This window comes from Hyla sarda, chromosome 4 (genome assembly GCF_029499605.1).
Source record: "Hyla sarda isolate aHylSar1 chromosome 4, aHylSar1.hap1, whole genome shotgun sequence".
In the NCBI taxonomy this organism is placed as follows: Eukaryota; Metazoa; Chordata; class Amphibia; order Anura; family Hylidae; genus Hyla; species Hyla sarda.
The window spans coordinates 345154220-345177960 of NC_079192.1; the positions used below are offsets into that span (position 1 = coordinate 345154220).

A 23741-nucleotide genomic window follows, 5' to 3' on the forward strand; every position below is an offset into this window, starting at 1 on the left:
TCCAGCATGCACAGACAGCCAAAGGGCTTGCTGGGAGTTGTAGGTGTGTGCCTTCCGCTGTTGCATAACAACTCCCAGCAAGCCCTTTTATGCATGCTGGGAGTTGTTGCTAAGCAACAGCAGGAGGCACAGCCTTACCTCCTGCTGTTGCCTCACTCCCTCGCCGCCGATCCTCTTCTCCGCAGCCGCCGGTCCTAGGGCCCCGATTCTGCCACAGACACGGCGGATGAGGGGCCCCAGCTGCCCGTGTCCACTTCCTTGAAAATTAAATGTAAAAAATGGGGGACTGCGCCTTGTGAGCGGACAAACAGATGGAGCGGACAAACACTGGCCTTTTAGATTGCCGCTTACCTTATAGCAGATAAAGAGTGCTTATCACCCCTTATTCAGGGTTCAAATGTATTCCTGATTAAGAACTGCAAAGCCTAAAAAGGTCACAAGAGCAGGATATCCAGTCCCATTTGAAGAATCAATTGACACGGCAAAAAAAGGACCAATACATCAGGCGCTGTTCTGTGTTCCAGCAGAAATAAAGTATTGTCCAAAGCAGAATATCATTGAAGTACCAACAGGCACTATGTTTATTTAAAGTCAGAAACCAATGAAGCAATTTGGAGGTACAGTCCTTCCTCAGATTGGCATGCCAACCTAAGGAAGGAGATGCCAATCTGAGGAAGGAGGACTGTACCTCCGAAACGCATCATTAGTCTCTGACTTTAAAAAAACATAGTGCCTATTGGTACTTCAATAATATTCTGCTTTGGCAATACTTTATTCCTGCTGGAACACAGAACCGTGCCTGATGTATGGGTCCTTTTTTGCTGTGTCAATTGGTGTCCACTTCCGGCATCCACTCCGCCCCTATTCCGGAGGGTTAGTGACACCCCCAGCAGGAGTGCTGGCTGTTATCGGCCGACGAATCAGGACAATCGTGTGGTGGCACCAGAGCCACCTCACTCCTGCTGGTAAAGGGTGATTGGTGTTGTCTGACCCTTTTTTTCCGGGTCACCAGGGACCAGATTGACCCGGAATAGCAGACATGGGGGGTCTCAGGAGGGGTCTCTGCATGGGATGCCTACCGAATGATTTCAGCAGGCATCCCGTTCCGTTCACCGGCTGGTAACCAGCGGTGAACAGAAACATCCATGTACTCCCTGGGTCCTTAAGTTACAGGATGCCAGGGTGTACCTGTACACCCTGTGTCCTGGATGGTTTAAAGACCTAATACCCCTTTAGGTTTCTATTTTAAAAGGTACTTTTTTATTTTTTATTTTTATTTTTTTAGGTACGTCTATTTCTTACTAAAAAATAAAAAAAATAAAAATCCAAGGCATTTAACTATACTTAACCCCTTAAGGACCAGGCCATTTTACTGCTTAAGGACCAGAGCATTTTTTGCAATTCTGACCACTGTCACTTTAAACATCAATAACTCTGGAATGCTTTTACTTATCATTCTGATTCTGAGATTGTTTTTTCGTGACATATTCTACTTTAACATAGTGGTAAATTTTCGTGGTACCTTGCATCCTTTCTTGGTGAAAAATCCCCAAATTTTATGAAAAAAATGAAAATTTAGCATTTTTCTAACTTTGAAGCACTCTGCTTGTAAGGAAAATGGATATTCAACATAAAAAAAAATTTGGTTCACATATACAATATGTCTACTTTATGTTTGCATCATAAAATTGATGAGTTTTTACTTTTGGAAGACACCAGAGGGCTTCAAAGTTCAGCAGCAATTTTCAAATTTTTCACAAAATTTTCAAACTCACTATTTTTCAGTGACCAGTTCAGTTTTGAAGTGAATTTGAAGGGTCTTCATCTTAGAAATACCCCACAAATGACCCCATTATAAAAACTGCACCCCCCAAAGTATTCAAAATGACATTCAGTCAGTGTTCTAACCCTTTAGGTGTTTCACAGGAATAGCAGCAAAGTGAAGGAGAAAATTCAAAATCTTCATTTTTTACACTCGCATGTTCTTGTAGACCCAATTTTTGAATTTTTACAAGGGCTAAAAAGGAGAAAATTTTTACTTTTATTTTTATTTAGTATCTGGCAATACTGGGAGTAGTTGTTTTCCAACAGCTGAAGGCTCCATTTTGGAAACAGTGGCGTACCAGACGTTTGTCATTTTTATTGGGGAGGGGAGGGGGGCTGTGTAGGGGTATGTGTATATGTAGTGTTTTTTACTTTTTATTTTATTTTGTGTTAGTGTAGTGTAGTTTAATGTTTTAGGGTACAGTCGCACGAGCGGGGGTTCACAGAAGTTTCTCGCTGGCAGTTTGAGCTGCGGCAGAAAATTGCCGCAGCTCAAACTTGCAGCCGGATACTTACTGTAAACCTCCGCCCATATGAGTGTACCCTGTACATTCACATTGGGGGGGGGGGGGGGAAGAAACATTCAGCTGTTTCAAAACTACAACTCCCAGCATGTACGGTCTATCAGTGCATGCTGGGAGTTGTAGTTTTGCAACAGCTGGAGGCACACTGGTTGTGAAACACCGAGTTTGGTAACAGACTCCGTGTTTTGCAACCAGTGTGCCTTCAGCTGTTGCAAAAGCTACAACCCCCAGCATGTACAGACAGTGGAAGGGCATGCTGGGACTTGTAGTTATGCAACAGCTGGAGGAATACTACTTTGGCTGGGGATTGTAGTTATGCAACAGCTGGAGACACACTGGTTTGCTACTTAACTCAGTGTTTCACAACCAGTGTGCCTTCAGCTGTTGCAAAACTACAACTCTCAGGAGTCACCGACAGCCAACGGGCATGCTGGGAGTTGTAGTTATGCAACCAGCAGATGCACCACTACAACTTTAGCTGATTGTGCAAGCTGGGAGTTGTAGTTATACAACATAGAAAAAATTTGCCTCCAGCTGTTGCAAAACTATAAGTCCCAGCATGCCCATAAGGGAATGCTGGGAGTTGTGGTGATCTGCCTCCTGCTGTTGCATAACTACATCTCCCAGCATGCCCTTTTTGCATGTTGGGAGCTGTTGCTAATCAACAGCAGGAGACTGTCACTCACCCAACTGCTGATCCACGCTGCAGGTCAGTCCCTTGCCGCCTCCGCTCCTGGGGCCTCGATCCCAACAGGAACGCCGGGGATCGGGGTCCCCAGCTGCAGGGGTCCTCTTCCCACACCCGATCACGTCCTCCGGAAGAGGGGCGGATCGGGTTGCGGAAGTGACACCCGCAGCAGGTGCCCTGATTGATCGGCCGGTAAACCGGCCAACGAATCAGGGCGAACGTGAGGTGGCAGCAGTGCCACCTCACCCCTGCTGGTTATGGCTGTTCGGATCAGCCAGTAATTCCGGGTCACCGGGACACTGGAGACCCGATTGACCCAGAATCGCCGCAGGTCGCTGGGCTGAATTGTCCAGCGATCTGCGGCCATCGCCGACATGGGGGGGTCATCATGACCCCCCCTGGGCGATATGCCGCGATGCATGCTGATCGATATCAGCAGGCATCGGGCACTGGCTCCCCTCCGGCTAGTGGCGGGGGGCCAGGAATGGACAGGACGTACTCCTACGTGCTCGGTCCTTAAGGACTCGGAAACGGGAGCGTAGGAGTACGTCCATTGTCCTTAAGGGGTTAAGGACTAAAGGACTAAGGCAATTTTAATTTAGCATTTTCCTCCTCGCCACTGACTATTAGGGCTTGTGTTTTGCGCGACCAATTGTCCTTTGTAATGACATCACTCATTTTACCCTTAAATGTATGGCACAACCAAAAAAATACTGTGTGTGTGGGAACATTTTTAAGAAAAGCGCAATTTTTCAAGTTTTAGATTTCACACTATACAATTTACGGTAAAACTTACATGTTTTCCTTATTCTGTAGGTCAATACGATTAAAATGATACCCATGATTACATACTTTTCTAATATTGTACCACTTTAAAAAAAATCTCACACTTTTTAACCAAACTAGTACATTTAAAATCCCTCTATTTTGATGACCTAAAACTTTTTCATTTTTCCATATAAGCGGTCGTATGAGGGCTCATTTTTTGCGCCGTGATCTGTAATTTTTACTGATACCCAGGGCTCGAGTCCTGCAGGAAGGCACAGGAATGGCGTTCCTTTGCTTTTTCCAGTAGAGGAACGCCATCCTTGTTACATTAGTCCTGCAGGACCGACCTCTGTTCTTACCCTCCTTCCGTCTCCTCCCGACCAGGACTGCTAGATGCTGGAGATGTAGGACCTGTGATGATGTCACCATCACATGTTGGGGGCGGAGCTTAGCTGTGGAGGAGAGGAAAGATCGTGACTGAAGGACCTGTGTGATGCTGTAGAGGAGGCAGGGCTGAGCTGGAGGAGAGGTCACATGTCAATCCAATAAGGTAATTGCATGAGGAGGAGGTTTGTTACAGTGTGTCACCCCAGTAGTAAGGAGATTACAGGAGGATGAGGTTGTTACAGTGTGTCACCCCAGTAGTAAAGTAATTACATGAGGAGGAGCTTTGTTACAGTGTGTCACCCCAGTAGTAAGGAGATTACATGAGAAGGAGGTTTGTTACAGTGTGTCACCCCAGTATTAAGTAGATTACAAGGAGGAGGTTTGTTACAGTGTGTCACCCCAGTAGTAAGGCGATTACATGAGGAGGAGTTTTGTTACAGCGTGTCACCCCAGTAGTAAGGAGATTACATGAGGAGGTTTTTTACATTATGTTATCATGATGATAGGGACATAAGGAGGTTTTTGTTACAGTGTATTATCAGAATGATAAACCCTTAAGAACATTGGGGGAGATATATGTGCAAAGGAAAAGTAAAGCAGTTGCCCATAGCAAACTTTCATTTTCCAGAGGCCTTTTAAAAAAAAATAAAGAAGTGATCTGATCGGTTGCTATGGGCAACTGGTCAACTTATCCTCTGCACAGGTTTTAATAAATTTCCGTTACGTTAGGGTGGTGGTATTAGAAATCTTGAGTGAGTTCCCACACTTTTTTTTCCCCAGGACTTGACCCCTGCTGATACCCCATTTGCGTATATAAAACTTTTAATACATTTTTATACAATGTTTTAGGAATAGGTTGTGACATAAAAGCAGCAATTTTTTTTTTTTTTTTTTTTTTTGCATTTACGCTTTTCACCATACGGGATCGTTAACATTATATTTTGATAGTTCGGACATTTACCCATGTGGCAATGCCATATATGGAAAAAATTGTTCACGTTTTTTTTTAAAAGGGGTACTCCGGTGCTTACACATCTTATCCCCTATCCAAAGGGGATAAGATGCCTGATCGCGGTAGTCCCGCAGCTGGGGACGCCTGTGATCATGCACGCGGCACCCCGTTTGTAATCAGTTCCCATGCACGGTCCGCCCCCCGTGTGACGTCACGCTCCGCCCCTCAATGCAAGCCTACGGGAGGGGGTGTGATAGCTATCACTCCGGGGACTGATTACAAACGGGTGCCATGTGCATGATCATGGGCGTCCCCAGCTACGGGACTCCCGCAATCAGGCATCTTATCCCCTATCCTTTGGATAGGGGATAAGATGTGTAAGCATCGGAGTACCCCTTTAAGGTAAAATGGGAAAAAGGGACATATTTTTATTGGGGGATTGGATTTTTCAAATTTCTTTACTTTTTGTTTTTACTTTTTTACATTTTATTTATTTATTTCAGACTTATGTCCGCATAGCAGACTGTCATTTGATTGCTAATACTGTCCAGTGCTAAGCATAGGGCATAGCACTGATCAGTGTTATCGCCGATCTTCTGCTCTGCTCGATCTCAGATCTCGGACTGAGGCAGGTGAGGGGACCTCCGTCCACCATTATGGATGATCAGATCCTTGCGGCAGCACCGCCGGCGATCCGATCATCCATTTTACTAAACACACTGCCGCAGATGTCGTGATCTGTATTGTTGACGACATCTGAAGGGTTAATGGCGGATATAAGCGCGATCGCTCATGTCCCGCCATTACCGGCAGGTCCCTGGCAGTGTATGACGTGAGCACCCCCCCGGTGCCCGACGTAATGTACAGGATGTAAATGTACGCCCTGGAGCGTTACGTACCACCGCACCAGGACGTACATTTACGTCCTGCATCGTTAAGGGGTTAAAGGGGTACTCCGGTGAAAATCTATTTTCTTTTAAATCACCTGGTGCCAGAACGTTAAACCCGTTTGTAAATTACTTCTATTTACAAATCCTAATCCTTCCAGTACTTATTTATTTTCTGTTTGACCACATTGCTTTCTGCTGACACCTCTGTCTGTCTCAGGAACGGTCATCAAGAGCAGGATGGGTTTGCTATGGGGATTTGCTTCCGTTCTTGACAGTTCCTGAGACAAACAGAGGTGTCATCAGAGAGCACTGTGGTCAGACAAAAGAAATGTTAAAATAAAAGAACTTCCTGTGGAGCATACAGCAGCTAAAAAGTACTGGAAAGGTTAAGATTTTCAAATAGGAGTAATTTACAAATCTCTTTAACATTCTGGCACCAGTTGATTTAAAAAAAAATAGTTTTTACCGGAGTACCCCTTTAAAGCATATCTGTTTCAGGAAATTTGTATTTACATAAGTGTAACACTGTTTCTGGACATTACACCAATCTCATCAGTCCCCTCCCCCCCTTCTCTTATTTTCAGTTGTCCCTAAACTAGTGGGTAGAGACTATCTGCTATGATGTCTCCCAAACATTGTGCGCACACACACAGAAGAGATCCTTTGCCACTATATCTCTACAACATACCCAGGGGTGTAGCTATAGAGGTAGCAGAGGTAGCAGTCGCACCGGAGCCCTGGTGCTTAAGGGGGCCCCAAAACAGGCCAGTATTTTAATTGGCATATGGGGCTCTGTTGCAGATTTAGCATCGGGGCCCAGAAGCTACAAGCTACGCCTCTTAACATACCCTAAGAAAAAGCCGCATGGAGGACATTATGGAGCAGTACAAGTTGGGACTCAAATACTATGGTGATATAACACTAACTAGAACTTTCAGCCAGGTCTCTGTGTTTCTCTCTTCCAAATGAAAAAGCCCCAGGTACAGATAGGCTCCCAGGGGAATTTTTCAAATAAAATACCAACAAGTTTTTCTCCCCATCTTTTATCTGTATTCATTAAGACATTGGAGGAGGGAGTATTGACCTGCTCTATAAGCAAGAGAAATGTGGTGGTTATCCCCAAGACTGAAAAGGACTTTAGATTCCCACCACCGCATCAATTATCTGCTAAGCATAAAGGCCAGAGAATGGGTCCTCTGCTTGGTTTGAGTTATGGAGTGGGGACCAGACAGAGGTGAACCTCATCCCTTCCTGTTTACTCTGGCCATCGAATTACTGGCTTGTGTATTAAGAGCCTCTATAGCAGTGTTTCTCAAATGCGGTCCTCAAATACTCCCAACAGGTCATGCTTTCTGGATTTCCTTAGTCTTTCACACGTGATATAATTCTGGTCAGTGAATCAGGCGTCACCACAGTTATATCACCAGTGAAAGACTAAGGAAACACTGATCCACAGACATAGTGGGGGAGATTTATCAAAGAGCTGCTTAGTATCAGGAAAAGTGCAGCTCACAATTTAGACCTGATGAAGGGACCAAGGTTAATTAAATAGGGCACAAATACCCAAAGTGCCTGAAATATTTTGAAAAGTAGTGTAAGTGTATAGAGGGAATAAGTCCTCAGGTCACCTATAGTCTATGGGGTTAACTTGCTGTTAACTGATCAAGTACGTTATGAATTACTCCATGCATAGGTATTTAATGAAATACATATATCAAGTATAAAATATTGTAAGTATCAATTCAGTATATAGAACATATTGCATGGCCCTTGTGGTTGTTCAATGCTAATAGTTAAAAATATTTAATGATAAATAAACTGTATTAATTCATATAAATATATATAGTGTGATCCTCCAAAGTTCAAAGTGCATAAATAGCAAAGTGCTACATGCATGAATAGCAAAACAATGCTAAATTTATATTCATCAAGCTGATCCCTCCACTACAGTTCAGTTTATAAAGTGCAGATTATAGAGTGCAATATTCCAAGGGACTGGTCTGCTGTAAATCAAAAATAGTCTCTTGCCAGAGTAGATAGAACACTGTGTTGAAATAGCTATGAAATCCCTATCCTGAGGTGATATGTACCATATAGTACAGAAGTGCAATGTGCTGTATCCTTTCTTGTAATCGTAGAGAAGTGCCACCAATATCCTATAGTGGATGCCGGGTGCTGTACATTGATGTTTTATCACAGTGTCTATGACAAATAAAGGGATATGGGTACTATTCACCTCTGGTCTTGTCTCTTGTTGCTCTCTCCTGCTGACTGGAGCTGGCTCTAATGGTTGTACCCACTCACTGCAGATGGCAGGCTGTCCGTACCAGTGAGCCGTGGGAGGAAGAGGTGAGATCTCTGCATTCCTTCCCAGCGTTGACATCCATGTGTTAGGAGTGCACGCTCCTTCGTAATATAGTGCAGAGCAGTGAAGCACACTCGTCAGTTTTGATGAAATTAGAGGTGGGAGTAAAAGTCATAACTGTATTGCAATAGATAGACGGGTTTCAGGAGCACTTTCCTTTCTTCAGTAGCAATGGCATTTTTTCCTTCAATTTCCCCCTTAAAATGTATTTTTGCTTCACAAATTTTATGGTAGAATCAAACTGTTTCTGGCGAACCCTGTAGGGACCATGCAGGTACCGTCTCTTTAAGGATTTTTGCACGTCGATAATTCAAGGCCTCCTCCAATCTCTGCCAAGCAGCGCCTATATAACTCTGCTCCACCTCTTCCCTAAAGCCTTTGCAACATAGTAGTTCACTACAGAGAAGGTTCCTGTTAGCTTTCTTCCTGACCTAAGCTTGTTTCCTGATGTGTCTGATCCTCCTGTACTTAGTTGCCCTCTTGTGTATGACCTGGATAGTCGGCCACACCTCTGTACTCTGACTCTACCTGGCTGACTTTGTTTTCTACACCTTTGCTATCTACAAGGTTGCTCCTAGTCAGCTTCTGCATCCTGGAGAGGAATAAAGGGTAGAAACCAGGGGAATACTTAAAATCCGCTCCCAAGTTTGGCCCAAAGACAAACCGGTAGGTGGCACAACGAGTCTACACCCGTTGGGGCGTTACACCTTTGTAGATGATTCTGTGTTTGGGTTACCATGGTTAAAAAGCATATAACCCTAATTGTGCATTGTCAGCTGGGTAATGTAGTCAGATCCAGCCTGAAAACAGAGTGAATGTTTCAGTTTTTGTTATTGGTACAGGGACAAAAAGGTCTTTCTCAGCATTCTAAAGAATATATTATTGTGTTCCATGAAAAAGAATCTAAAATCCTGTTTCCATGCACGAGTTATGATAATGCACATGACTCATGTAAGACTTGGGCGCTGCCCATATCACGTTTATCTTCAGCATCTGGTGTGTACACTGAGAAAGTTCCCAACTGACACATGTAACATTATAATATGAAAAAAATAATAATAATAAAGTATAAATATATAAAATATATAATTTATTATTTTTAAAAAGAATGGGTCCCTATATGTTATGGTCTTCATTAAATATACACGTCTGGATCTTTTCCCAGTGTGAACATGAAACAGAGTCTTAACTGTAGGAAACTCTATGCTCTTCCCCATAAAAAGAAGCCAACAGTAAAGGAACACCAAAAGAAAAAAAAATAGGAACAAAAGTTCATTAGAGCATTGCCCCAGCTTGGACACAGTTAAAGGAGATGTCCGGTACGGACTATTCCTATTCCATCCTGCCCGGGCTAGAAAAAAAGCAAAACTTTTACTTACCCTCCTACGTTCCCCCGGAGCTCCCAACAGCTGATAGGCCGGGCTGTCTACTTCCTACTTCCCTTAGCCCGGGACGTCACACAGCGCTTCAGCCTATCACAGCTGAGGCGGGACATCGCTGTGGCCGGTGATAGGCTGAAGCCCCGGGTGACATCCTGGGCTAAGGGAAGTATGAAGTAGACAGCTTGGCCGACCGATCAGCTGTTGCGGAGCTCCGGGGGAACGTAGGAAGGTAAGTGAAAGTTTGTTTTCACTTTTTTTGCAGCCTGAGCAGGATGGAATAGTCTGTTCCAGACATCTCCTTTAATGTTTACTTGGACAGAGCTCTACTTGACTCTGTATCATACCATTCATTTAAGCCATGTAGAAAACTTTGCTGTTTTACACAGACTGGTTACTTTAGGGCATAGTTCAGACAAGCGTATTGCATATAAGTAAATACAACTCAAAGTTAGAAGTACCCTTGATAGAAATTCCTATTTATTTTTCTTTCATCTTATTTTCAGGATATTTCTTATAAACAGTATTTTAGTTGCTTAAGCTAGAGGTGTTATTAACACTGCCACTCCAGTCCAGATGTGACATTTTGGGGGGTCCGCCCCCTTACTCATGCGCATCAAGGGTACATCTAAGGCCCCTTTCCCACTGCCGTTGCTCCCTGTTGTGAACGGCAGTGTCTTTTTTTTTCTGACTTAAATGGCCGTTCTCATGATGGGGAGCAACAGGCAAGAATGGGTCCTGGCAGCTCCCATTTACTATTATGAGGGCCGCTGGGCGACGTTATGAATAACGGTAGAAAAGACAGCACATGCAGTAATTTTTTTAGCGCTATTCTGCCCAGCATTCCTGACGGCCGTCAAACTGCCGGGCACTAACGGTAGTGTGAAAAAAGCCTAACTGCGAGTTATATTTACTAACATGCAATACGCTTGTCTGAACTATGCCCTAAAGTAACAAGGCTGTGCAAAACAGCATAGCTTTCTACTTGGCTTAAAATAATAGATTCAAAATATCCACACACACACTGGCCTAGACCTATCAAACTGTATGAGAGATAAAATTGAGTGATTTTCCCAGAGCAACCAATCACAGCTCAGCTTTCACTTTACCAGCTCTTTAGCAGGGCTGTGATTGGTTGCTGTGGAAAAATCACTATTTTCTCGCACACTGTTTGATAAATCTGAGCCACTGTGTGTAATATTTAGTGAAGGTCTGAGTGTGGAGGAGATTTCCCCGGTTCTGAGTTCAACAGCAGATTTTACCTGTGCACAATTGCAGGAAAAACAGCAGTATTGCCACCAGAAGTGATGTTAGCCTAACTCTTTTATATGATCTGTTCAGAAGGAGATTCTAAGTATTTATGTCTGTGCACAGGCAGTTCCTTCCCTCCTCCCATATTCAGTGCCTCTGCATTGCGGAACATGACCCGTTGGTTTCCTTTTTTTTGGTAAATGCATGATTCAGATTATGAACAGTTACAGTAGCTATGCATATGAGAAAACAATCAACTAATAAGTAGAGGAAAGGGCAGAGTTTTGTTTTTTTTACAAGAGTTTTTTTTTTTTTTACTTTGTATGCACTTGGTACGGTTGGAAACGCTGTGGAGTTGGTAAGCTAAACTACAAACTCTGACTATTTTTATCACACTCCAGCAACTTCATAAATGGCCTATATGTACAAATAAGCAATACTAAAATGATAATACGAAATAAAATGATAACATTCAGTTTTTTATTTTCAGGCCTGAGCTGGAATTCCAACTCAGACTACCCAAAATGGACTCAAAATTCACAAAAAAAATTGCTTATTTCTCCACTCCTTATCATATTTCATTTGACCCTGTGGCCTCTGCAAGTTTATTCTGCTCTATTTCTGCCAAACCCCATTAACTTTAGCAAGGCAACAGTTTACCTGTCCTATCTTTGTTGCTCTGGTTCATTATAACTGTTTCCTATAGCGTATAAGGTTCTGCTATAAATACCAGTCTTTGCTTAAGTGTCAGCACAGTAATACTCCTGTTCGGTTTCTTTCAAGTTTATAGATTTTGAGGTTTCTGCCTCACGGCACCATGTTTCTGAGTTTTTAGGGAAGATTTATCAAAATCTGTGCAGTGGAAAAGTTGACCAGGTGCACATAGCAACCAATGAGAATTTTTTTTTTTTTAAAGGCCTCTATAAAATGAAGTACTCTTATTGGCTGCTTTGGATCATTGCTCCACTTTTTATCTGCACAGGTTTTTATAAATCTTCCAGTCTGTCTTCTGGTTGTGACTTGGCCTGCTTCAGGACTTTGCTTTTGCAAAGTCTTATGGATAATTTGCCTGCTACTTGTTTTTCTACAGTCCTGAGCCCACATCTAAGCCCTGTCTCCACATTGTATCCCTTACCTGTCCATTGTCCACACCTGCCAGTCCAATGTCCACATTCCCGCCCTTGTCTGGTACTTATTGCTCTACAGTCTCATATCTACACCTGTAATACTGTATCCATGCATTGCAGACCTTTAACTCACTGTCCAGTCCTGCTGCTAATCAGACACATTCCAGTGAAGCAGTCATTTTTTTTGAGCTGCCTGGTCAATGTAACTTCTTTCTTTGGCTTATTGCTTGTTGTATTGGCACTGTAAATTGTAATATTGTTTGTTTTCATACTTCCCTGTTTTATAGAAACTGTGTTCTAGTGACTATTACTCTCTAGAAGTCTACAGTGCTGGAGCTTTCTACAATTCAGAACTCTTCTCTTACCTAGGGAGTATGGTCCAACCCTAACCCATTAGCTGATATAACACAGAGAGGTGGGCGGATGTCACAAATACTTTTGATTTGGAAAGGAGCAATTTTTGGACAGCTCCCTTAGCATGCTGTCTCTGCATATGTGATCTGTACATTGGTCCAGATTTATCAAGTGAAAGGAAAAAATGGGAGTGATTTTCCCACTGCAACAGCTCAGCTTTCACTACCAGAGCTGGTTGAGAAATGAAAGCTGAATTGTAATTGGTTATTTTGGATAATTTACTCCAGTTTATCTCTCTCGCAGATTAATAAATTAAGGCCATTGTTTTGAAATAACATGTTTCACTGAAGACAAAAGGGGAGATTAATAAAGACCTGTCCAGAGGAAAAATTGCTGAGTTGCCCATAGCAACCAATCAGATAGCTTCTTTCATTTTTCACAGGCTTTTTTTTAATTAAAGAAGCGATCTCATTGGTTGCTATTGGCAACTTTTTCTCTGAACAGATTTTGATAAATCTCCCCCTAAGTGCCGGCTTCTGGTGGTCACAAGCTCTTTCATGAAACCTACCAGTCCCGCTGCTTCAGATCAATGTTCTAGTTATTCTTGCTCCCACAGCAACAAGAGCTCTGCTTTCATATTTTTAACTGTTTTGGTAAAATAAATGAATGCTATAGGTAACACAGAGATCATTTACTTTTATTCAGTGTTTGATTATCTCATCCAATGTGTACGCTATCTGCAAAATGTTTTTTTTACATGGGAGCAATATGTGCAAAATGATCACGTGGCACCAGGATACTTACTTTGCTGTGGCTTAACATTATGATCCTCACTAGGACAACATTAATGTGGGCACCCAGAGACTCATCATGGTAGATCTCATTAACCTACAAAAAATGTATATATATATATATAATTAAATTCACATTACAGAGGGATATACACTGTCAGTATACTGTATACTTTATATAATGCAGTGAGCAGTTTTACACTTCGAGAATAGAGTTGTTGGCGCTTAAAGGTTAATGGAAATCATAATAGTAAAAATATTTAGTTATATATGGATACATAAAATGATATACCCTAGTGGGTCGCAGAGCCCTTGTGACCCACCATAGGTATTAGTTAGACTTAATACACAGCAAAATAAAACATCCATTAAAAAATACATAAAACTCATACTAAATTCCTTATAGTAGGTTGTGTGTAACAGATCAAATATATTCTAATGTTTGTAAATGATCTCTATTTAGACTTCTGTTTACACAGTGCATCTAGATAGCCTATAAGATAAAATTGTCCTTGGTCCGTACTGTGACTCAAAACGATGTTTAAAAAATACCAAGCAATATCCATAGTATATATATATAAAAATACCAGAGTTCAGATTTTTTATATATACTATGGATATTGCTTGTCATCAGTCAAATATTCATCTTTTTAGGTCACAGTACAGACTAAGAATGATGATTTCATCTTATTGGCTACCTGGAGAGAATGGAAGTCTACAGAGATCCCTTACAAACATTAGAATATATTTGATCTGGTACACACAGCCAACTATTAGGAATTTAGTATGAGTTTTATGTATATTTTTATGGTTGTTTTATTTTATTGTTTACTAAATCTAACTATTGACATACCTGTAGTGGGTCACAAGAGCCCTGCGACCCAATAGGGTATACTTTTTTTAATATATATTTTTACATATATTTGCCCATATATAAAAAAAAATATTTTTACTACTATGATCTAGATTTCCATTAACCTTTGAGTGACAAATCTATTCTCTTGTACCATATTTTGTTGACACCATAGGTATGGGTGTCTGTTTGGTTCGCTCAGGTAATTAGTGTTCAGGAGATATTGAGCGTTCCCCATACATTCATAGTTTTACACATCGATTTAACTGGGCATTGTCAGATACAAAAACTTTTTATATGTTGAACATCTTGGCAAAACAATAACCTTTCTGATATACTGTTTGAGAAAATGTTATTTCCTTTTTATAGAAATCATGGCTTAAAAAATCATGGCTTTGTCCAAGCTGATGCACAGGCATGGACAAGTCCAGTAAGTGAGGGTAAACCAATAAAAATTTAGAAACTGGTGTTCAAGTGTTCAAAGTCTATATGAAGGAAACAACCCCAGTAAAGGGAGACCAGATGGTGGAGAAGGCTGCCATGGCTGCAGTGCTCCTGTCCTCACCACAGTTATGGTACAGAGTGTACAGGTGGATGGGGAGTGTGGATCTGTCTGGTTAGGTCTCTTACAGGAAGCGGCAATGCATGCTGAGAGAGACCAATGGAAGAAGAAAGCGTGGTACAGGACAAAGACGACATTTAGAGTGTTGGTGAGAAACTGTGAGTGCCAACAGACTTGTACCCTATGGTGACTTAGACAGTCCTGCACAGTAAGCGAAGGTAGCCAAGTGTGTAGTAATATCCGTACATTGGGTGGTCTCAGGATTCAACAATCCAGAAAGAAGGTTTGCACAGAGCTGCATTACTTGCATCTGTTATGACCTAGGTAAAACATTAAAAAGTTACCTGTCTGACACTCCATGACAGTCTTACCTGTTTCAGAGACTATAAGTAGACTTCATCTAACTGCCTAAGGTGGACCAATATAAGTATGTCCTTGTCTGACTGTACAGATAACTGTACAGATAATGGAAATTGTATAATGATTTAAAATCTTGGAAATCCAATTTCTGTATGTATGTGTTACCCATTCCATAAAGTCTAATTATTGAGTGTATGTCATAAACAAATGAGGTAAAGGCACCCAGATATGATGATTCCGTCAAAATGCATCCAACTGGGCCATAGATGAAGAATATACATCAGCCATTGGAAACGCCAATGATTCTTCAGTTGTTACAATCTAATTGTATGGACTTGAACAACTGTAGAAGACGATGCAGCAATATGTTTATAAACATCAGGAATGATTAGAGGGATGAATAATTGATCAAATTGTTGTATCGTTACATGACTGATAGATCTATGTTGTATATTGCTATTTCAGAAGAAGGGTAAATGTAGCTAGGGAAAGTAAATCTTAAAGTCCAAAGTAATATTATATTTAAAGATGAAGAAAATGATATGGTAATATAAAATATAGTATGCATCTAAACATAAGTTAATATATAATTTTACTATAGCTATTCATAAGCCATGATTTTGCCTATGTGTACTGTGTGTCTCCCTCTCTCCCAAAATATTAGAATAGCTATACATACAATGGCTGTCCTAAATAGTGTTGTTCTGGATTGCTCTGCTATCCAAGAAAGTAAGGGAATCATTTATACTGCCTGTCCCTAAATGGTTTTGTCTAAACTTCCTACTCTGCTGTATTGTAAATGGAAACATCATCCCATTGGTTGACAGTCTATTGTGCATATTAATAAAAAGGCCTAGCTGGTACAGTACTGGGCTAACCTGCCACCATGGTAGAATGAGCTGTGTGTTGTGTGTCTTGCCTTTGTATGAATGTGAAGCTCACAGATGAACAAAGGGCCTGATGGGGTACACGGGGAGTACCACGACAGTGGACTAGCATTCCTCTGTGCTCTCTGTCTGATAATTCTCCTCTGTGCTCTCTACTGTCAGACAGGAGAGAGCACAGAGGAGCGCTAGTGCTAGCCCACCCTCACTTACTGGACTTTGCCATGTCTGTGCTTCAGCTGGGACATAGCCATGATTTTATAAGGCATGATTTTTATGAAAAGGAAATAACATTTTCTTATGAAGTAAATTAGAGAGGTTAATGTTTTGCCAAGATGTACAACATATAAAAAAAGTTTTTGAATTTGACAGTGCCCATTTAACTCATTAAAATGCATATTTACCCCTCCACAGATTCCACAGCAACCAAATTTACTATAGTTTATCAAATTGTTAATTTTTTTTTTCAAATCTAATTTTTATTGAGTTTTTAACATTTTAAATACCAAACACGTTAGTCATATAGATTTACTAGGCCAGCTTACAATGCATGAAGTGACAAACAAAGTAGGGCGGCTTGAAGGCTTGGATCAAATACCACCCATATACAAAGAGTAAGTACATAATATGCTAGTAAGAGAAGGTCAAAGCTTTCGCAGTCACATAGCATTAAAAAGGAAGGGTGGAAGTAGGGGGAGAGGAGGCAGGGGGGGGGGGGAGGTGAAAAAAGGGTGATGAAGTTGGAATGTAGGGAAGGTCATGGTGAAAGGGTGGTTGGGTACATCCCAAACCAAAGGTAACCGAGGGATGAGCCAAACTATTTACAAACCAGGAACGGGGGGAGGCATATTACATCCTAATGCAGAACAATTGAAAATCAAACACAAAAAGGAAAGCATGGGTAAATAGTTAATAGGTTAGACAATGAAGGCTAGCAACCAATTCTCCATAAAATAAAACAGAGTAAGACAAGATATAACAGGATAAGTTCCCAGGGGTGGTTTAGATATGTGCTTTTTAATCCTGTCTAGTGTGGGTAAGAGGAAGACTGAAGTCAAACAAGGTCTGAGAAAGGGGCCACCGGGGTTGAAATATAGTTAGTTGAGGGGTATGATTTCCAAGGAGCCCAGATTTTTTGGAAGGCGGCTTGTCTCCTCAACTCCCAGATCACCAATTTCTCCATTCTACAAATGTGGTCTTCCTTATTTATCCATGAAGAGAGCGTAGGGGGGAGTTGTGGAGCGCCAGTTAGCGGGTATTAATGGAGAACTGTGGCGTAACATTTTCCATTTCCTTTGTGCCCGGGCAGCAAAAACAAACAAAAAAAACTAACTCAAACCTTCATACGTTCCCCCATTGCACCGATATCGGTGTCCCGGTGCTGTTCTTTTTCCTGGTTTCTAGGCTCAGTGACTCATACTGCGCTCAGCGTATAGCCGGCCACAGCGATGTCCAGTCTCGGTTATGTAAGGAGCCAGGGCAGCAGGGAGAAGGTTGGGCTCAGGCTCCTTACATGACAGTGCGCTCAGCCTATAACTGGCAGCAGTCAATATGGCTGTGGCTACGTCTGCCTTCTTAGGGCGGAAAAGGGGTTAGGCGCCCAGAGTAGGAGGAGGGGACTTTTTGTTTGGTGATAATTTCGATGGGCGATAGAACTCCATCCAAGAAGGATTTGATTTTAGAGTAGGTGAGCCAGATATGGGACAGTGTACCTGCTTCGGTGTTGCACCGCCAGCAGAGGTTATTGCTCATTAGATTCAGGCGGAAAAGCCATTCAGGTGTGCGGTACCACCTAGTTAGAAGCTTGAAGATGTTTTCTTGGATCCGGACACATCTGGAAAAGCCATGTGAGCTTATGAGAGAAGGTAATTCACAATTAATTTGCAATAAATATGTGTACCAAAATTCCAGTGGGTAATAAGTTTACACAAAGTGAGGGAGATTTATCATTATATATACACATTGTTTTCAGGCTCTTTATTGCATTAAAAACATTGCGCAATTGCCTTTTTTGCGTGATTTTTTTGCTTAATTTTTGATAGACGATCACAGCTGGAATTCTAAGTTACGGTCTATGGTAGAGCTAATGATGCAGTGTAACTCAATCAACTGTGTATTTTTAGTATAGGCGCTCAAAGTTTGAGCAAGTAGCAAAATAATTACGCAAAAATACACCTGCACGGAGGACGTGTAAAACTTCGCTCTACATCGGGGTCACTCCAGTAATAGCTGTAATGTCCAGGCACTTTGGAGAGGCCGTGACCCCTGTCTAATACCGGACCTCCCAGTTCACGGTGATGCCCAGAATTAACCCATTAGGTCACAGCAATCAAATTTGATCACCGGTCAAAAATATCTAGAAATACTTCCTGGCAGCTCACAAGGAGGTAGAATGTTCAAACTTCCAGCTGTGTAAAATTCAAACTCTGCTGTTCTTGATGAGAGCAGGAGATTGCACCTGTGTAGACTGTAACCATGGTCACCTTACAGCTAAGAACACCCCTGTATGTGCAGGGAAGGAAAAGGAGGTATGGCTGTAAGGTCTATGTATATGTGTGATCATGTGTATGCAGCAGAGTGGAGTGTGTGACTGTGTATATGCAGCAGAGCTCAGTGTGTGATTGTGTGTATGCAGCAGAGCTGAGTGTGTGATTGTGTGTATGCAGCAGAGCCGAGTGTGTGATTGTGTGTATGCAGCAGAGCCAAGTGTGTGATTGTGTGTATGTAGCAGAGCTAAGTGTGTGATTGTGTGTATGTAGCAGAGCTAAGTGTGTGATTGTGTGTATGCAGCAGAGCCGAGTGTGTATGCAGCACATGCAGTACAACTTGCCTATGCAGGTCTCCTAAAGCTTTTTTCCATGGACTTCTGGTCCAATATTGCTCGTCTCTTCTCCCTGAATTTAAGACAAGAAGCTGGAGCAAGACCTAAACCAATTGCTGACCAAGACTGGACACTGCTGTGGCGGCTATTAGTTTTGGCTGACCCGGATCCTACACCTTGTCTTGGAAGCAGGAGAAGGGACAAGCAGCAGGGGAGCGAAGACCCTGGAACAGGAGCTGCAGTGCACTGTTGTAGGCAAGTATAAATGTTTTTTGTCTTTTGTATTTTTACAAAATGCCCAGCTAAATAAAAAAAACAATTATGGGGTTATACCCCTTTAATGACACAGGACGTATATTTACATCCTGCGCTGGCTCCCGGTTGCTATCAGCAACCAGGACCCACGGATAATACCGGACATCGCCGATCGGGCTGATGTCCGGTATTAACCCTTTAGATGCCGCGATTAAAGTTGATTGCAGCGTCTAAGATGGGAAAAAACTGTTGCGTGTTAGCTCAGTGGGCTGTCCAGGACCGCCGGGGTGGAGTTGCGGCATCCCGAATAGCTGAGAGGACAGCAGGAGGCTTCTTACGTTGCTTACCGCCGTCCGATCGTCGCTCTGCTGCTCAATGCCTGAGATCCAGGCTGGAGCAGCAGAGCACCGATAACACTGTTCAATGCTATATGGGTGCTATAACATTGGGGGCTATAACACTGCAAAAAAAAAAAGTGTTAAAAAATTGTTAATAAATGTGATTTAACCCCTTCCCTAATAAAAGTTTGAATCACCCCCCTTTTCCCAATAAAAAAAATAAATAAATATGTAAATAAAAATAAACGTGATATTGCCACATGCGTAAATGCCCGAACTGTAAAAATATAATGTTAATTAAACCGCACGGTCAATGGCATACACATAAAAAATTACCAAAGACCAAAATTGCATATTTTTGGTCACTTTGTATACCCTAAAAAAAAAAATGTATGTATAAAAAGCGATCAAAAAGTCCCATCAAAATAAGAATGGTACAGATAAAAACTTCAGATCACGGCACAAAAAATGAGCCCTCACACATCCCTGTATATGGAAAAATAAGAAAAAAGTTATGGGGGTCAGAAAATGATAATTTTGATGCATGTAGTTGTTTTTTAAAAGTAGTAAAATAAAACCTATATAAATGAGGTATCTTTGTAACCGTATGGACCTACAGAATAAAGATATGGTGTCATTTTTACCAAAAAGTGCACTGCATAGAATAGTAAGCCCCCAAAAGTTACAAAATGGCATTTTTTTTCCAATTTTGCCCCACAAATACCTTTTTCTGTTTTCACTGTAAATTTTGAGGTGAAATAATTGATGTCAAAGTAAAATTAGTGGCACAAAAAATAAGCCCTCATAAGGGTCTGTAGGTGCAAAATAGAAAGCGTTAGAATTTTTAGAAGGTGATGAGGAAAAAACGAAAATGCAAAAACCCTGCATCCTCAGGGGGTTAAGGCCCACCTTAAAATTCTACTTGGCTCTTTGCTTGATATCATGTTAAAATCAAATCAATCAAATCAAGAAAACCAGCAATCGACCTTGTGAAAATTCTAGAGGAGACATATAAAAAAGTAAATCAACACTAAATGTGTGATATATCAACATTAGAGTTGAGCAAAGTTTTGAAAAGTTCGGTTCGAACCGGCAATGAACTAAGTCCCTAAACACATTTAAAAAACATTTAACAGCTCTAAGCCCTTGTCTAACTACTTGAATACGCTCCGAACAGTGTTAAAGTGTTTTTAAAGGGGTACTCCACCCCTAGACATGTTATGCCCTATCCAAAGGATAGGGGATAAGATGTCTGATCGCGGAGGTCCCGCCGCTGGGCACCCTCGCAATATAGCATGCGGCACCAACCTGTTTCTGCTCCGGAAGCGCTTGAGGGTCTGGGTCCCGACCACGGGAACGGAAGATCGTGACGTCACGACTCCGCCCCATGTGACGGCCCCCTCCCATAGACTTGCAATGAGGGGGAGGGGTGTGACGTCACACGGGAGCGGAGTCGTGACGTCACAATCTTCCGTTCCCGTGGTCGGGACCCAAACCCTCCAGCGCTTCCGGAGCAGAAACAGGTTGGTGCCACATGCTATATTGCGGGGGTGCCCAGCAGCGGGACCCCCGCGATCAGACATCTTATCCCCTATCCTTTGGCTAGGGGATAAGATGTCTAGGGGTGGAGTACCGCTTTAAGGCTCAGTTATGGTGACATGCTAACTATTACAGTTCGCCCATTTTTATGCCTATTCATACCAAAATAAAGCGGTTGTTGGTAGATGCCTGCCAGTATTAACCCCTTAAGGACTGAGCCCTTTTTCACCTTAAAGGACAACTGCAGTGGTACACATTTATATATGCCCGTGCCCGGGCCTCAAAAATAAATAAAATAAACTTATACATACCTTCCTACGAGCCCCCGTTGGTCCGGCACAGGCCTCACGGTCCAGCAGTGCTGACATCATTCCACTTCCTGGGGACGGGGACGCCGCAGAGCCTTTGGCGTATCACCGGCCGTAGCAATGTCCCGCCCCAGCCTGTGATAGGCTGAGCCCAATGTCATGTAAGAAGCCGGCCAGAGCTCCTTACATGACAGTTGGCTCAGCCTATCACAGGCTGGGGCGGGACATTGCTACTGCTGGTGATACGCCGACGGCTCTGCGGCGTCCCTGTCCCCAGGAAGTGGAATGACGTCAGCACTGCCGGACCTTGAGGCCTGTGCCGGACCAACAAGGGCACGTAGGAAGGTATGTATAAGTTTATTTTGTTTATTTTTTAGGCCCGGGCACGGGCATATATAAATGTGTACCACTGCAGTTGTCCTTTAAGGACTGAGCCCATTTTTGCAATTCTGACCACTGTCACTTTATGCATTTATAACTCCAGGATGCTTTTTACCGATTATTCTGATTCCGAGATTCTTATTTACCACAGTGGTAAATTTTTGACACTTGCATTCTTTCTTGGTGAAAAATCCCAAAATTTAATGAAAATTTTGCCTTTCTAATTTTGAAACTCTCTTCCAAATAAATTATATATTGATTCACATATACAATATGTCTACTTTATATTTGCATCAAAAAGTTTACATGTTTTTACTTTTGGAAGACCTCAGAGGGCTTCAAAGTTCAGCAGCAATTTTTCACAAAATGTTCAAAATCTGAATTTTTCAGGGACCAGTTCAGTTTTGAAGTGGATTTGAGGGGTCTTCATATAAGAAATACCCCATAAATGACCCCATTATAAAAACTGCACCCACCAAAGTATTCAATATGACATTCAGAAAGTATGTTAACCCTTTAGGTGTTTCACAGGAATAGCAGCAAAGTGAAGGAGAAAATTCAAAATCTTAATTTTTTTACACTCGCATGTTTTTAATACAATTTAGTAATAAAAAATAGATATTAAAATTAAAACAAAAATGGATAGGCACTAATGGACATACAAAGATATAGGACAATGGTAGAACCCAAATACATCAAAATATACAAGTATAAGGAGTAAATGCCACAGTAGCTGGTAGGATACAAGAGTAATACCTGCCAAAAGGATACAATAAAGGGTGCCAAACCATACCTACACCTGAACCCCAACGATCGTTTCGCTAATATGCTGCTTCTTCAGGGAGCGTGACTAACCTGAGAGAGTCTGTAACCTTTATATCCTGCCCTAACCAATGGGATCCTCAATATTATGATCGGCATCTATATACACCAATTGTAGCATAGCCTATAGTTAACAAACAGGTGCTACCTCTAACACCTCACTTCCTATTGTACCTGAGAGCACATACCTCAGTGGCGTGCTCTCCAGCGTGGAACGCAGGGATCCCTGTAGTGCGCAGGCGCAACCGGAAGTCTCTAGTGCGTCCGCGATAGTGACATGTCACATGTCACATGATCGCTATGTGCGGTCACATGACCTGTCAACACAAGATCGCTGGAGGCACACACCATGAGCAGGCGCAGCCAGAAATATCCAGCGCGGCTGCATAGACAGCATGTCACGTGACCGCTAAGTGTAGTCACATGATAGGGTCTCAGCCGAAAAAATAACTTTATTGATAACAGACAGTAGTTGCAAGCGCAGAAACCTTACACCAACAATACAGCAAACCACCAAGTGAGCAACCAAACAAACTAGTGAATAAGTGGAGGTGACTAAAAGTGACAAGTGATAGGTGAATAAATAATTACAGCATACATATATAATATATAATGGCCGACAACCTAAGAAAATTAAGCAAGATAAATAAAAGAAAATTAAATAAAATAAAACAATAAAAATACCTGAAAACAATAATTAGAATAAAATAATATTAAACAATCAAATTATTAAAAAATTATAAATAATAATTAATAATAAATAAATTAAATAAATAGTATAAAAATATATTATATATATATATATATATATATATATATATATATATAAATAATGAAAGAAAACATATGATTAACTCAATAGCAGATAAGGAACAATAGAACCCTATCGTATGTGCAAATTGTGTATTATAGTACATATAAATGTATGAGATAAATAGATGCATTAGTAACCAAATTCATGACTCAGAAAAGGCATAAAGGGGTGTAATTGATACATACAAATTAAAATGAAAAAGATTTTTTTTTTTTAAAAGGGGAGAAAAATGGAAAAGGAGCAAAATCAATAATTAGAGGATGTATAATTAATTATGTGAATACGCAGCTAATATGTGTGTGGAAATATAAGCATGTATAAAAATAGTATACATGAATAGTGTGCAAAAAGGCAAATGTGAATAATTGAGTGTAAATCATAACGTAGAGTGTATAACTCGTGTATATGTGAACATACACACATATGCATATATAATAAACATGAATAAAGTGCAAAGAGTGCAAATATATGGATATGTGGACAACATGTGCAATAAAAAGCATA

General features: G+C 41.5%; 1 protein-coding gene across 1 annotated transcript in view; it reads right to left on the minus strand.

Moving 5' to 3' along the window:
- The window catches only part of LOC130267183 (A disintegrin and metalloproteinase with thrombospondin motifs 2-like), a 761535-nt gene that overhangs the window by 435852 nt on the left and 301942 nt on the right, over positions 1-23741 (minus strand). Inside the window, 1 exon segment of the mRNA XM_056516542.1 lies at positions 13314-13397. Within this exon segment, the coding sequence (XP_056372517.1) occupies positions 13314-13397 (84 nt within the window).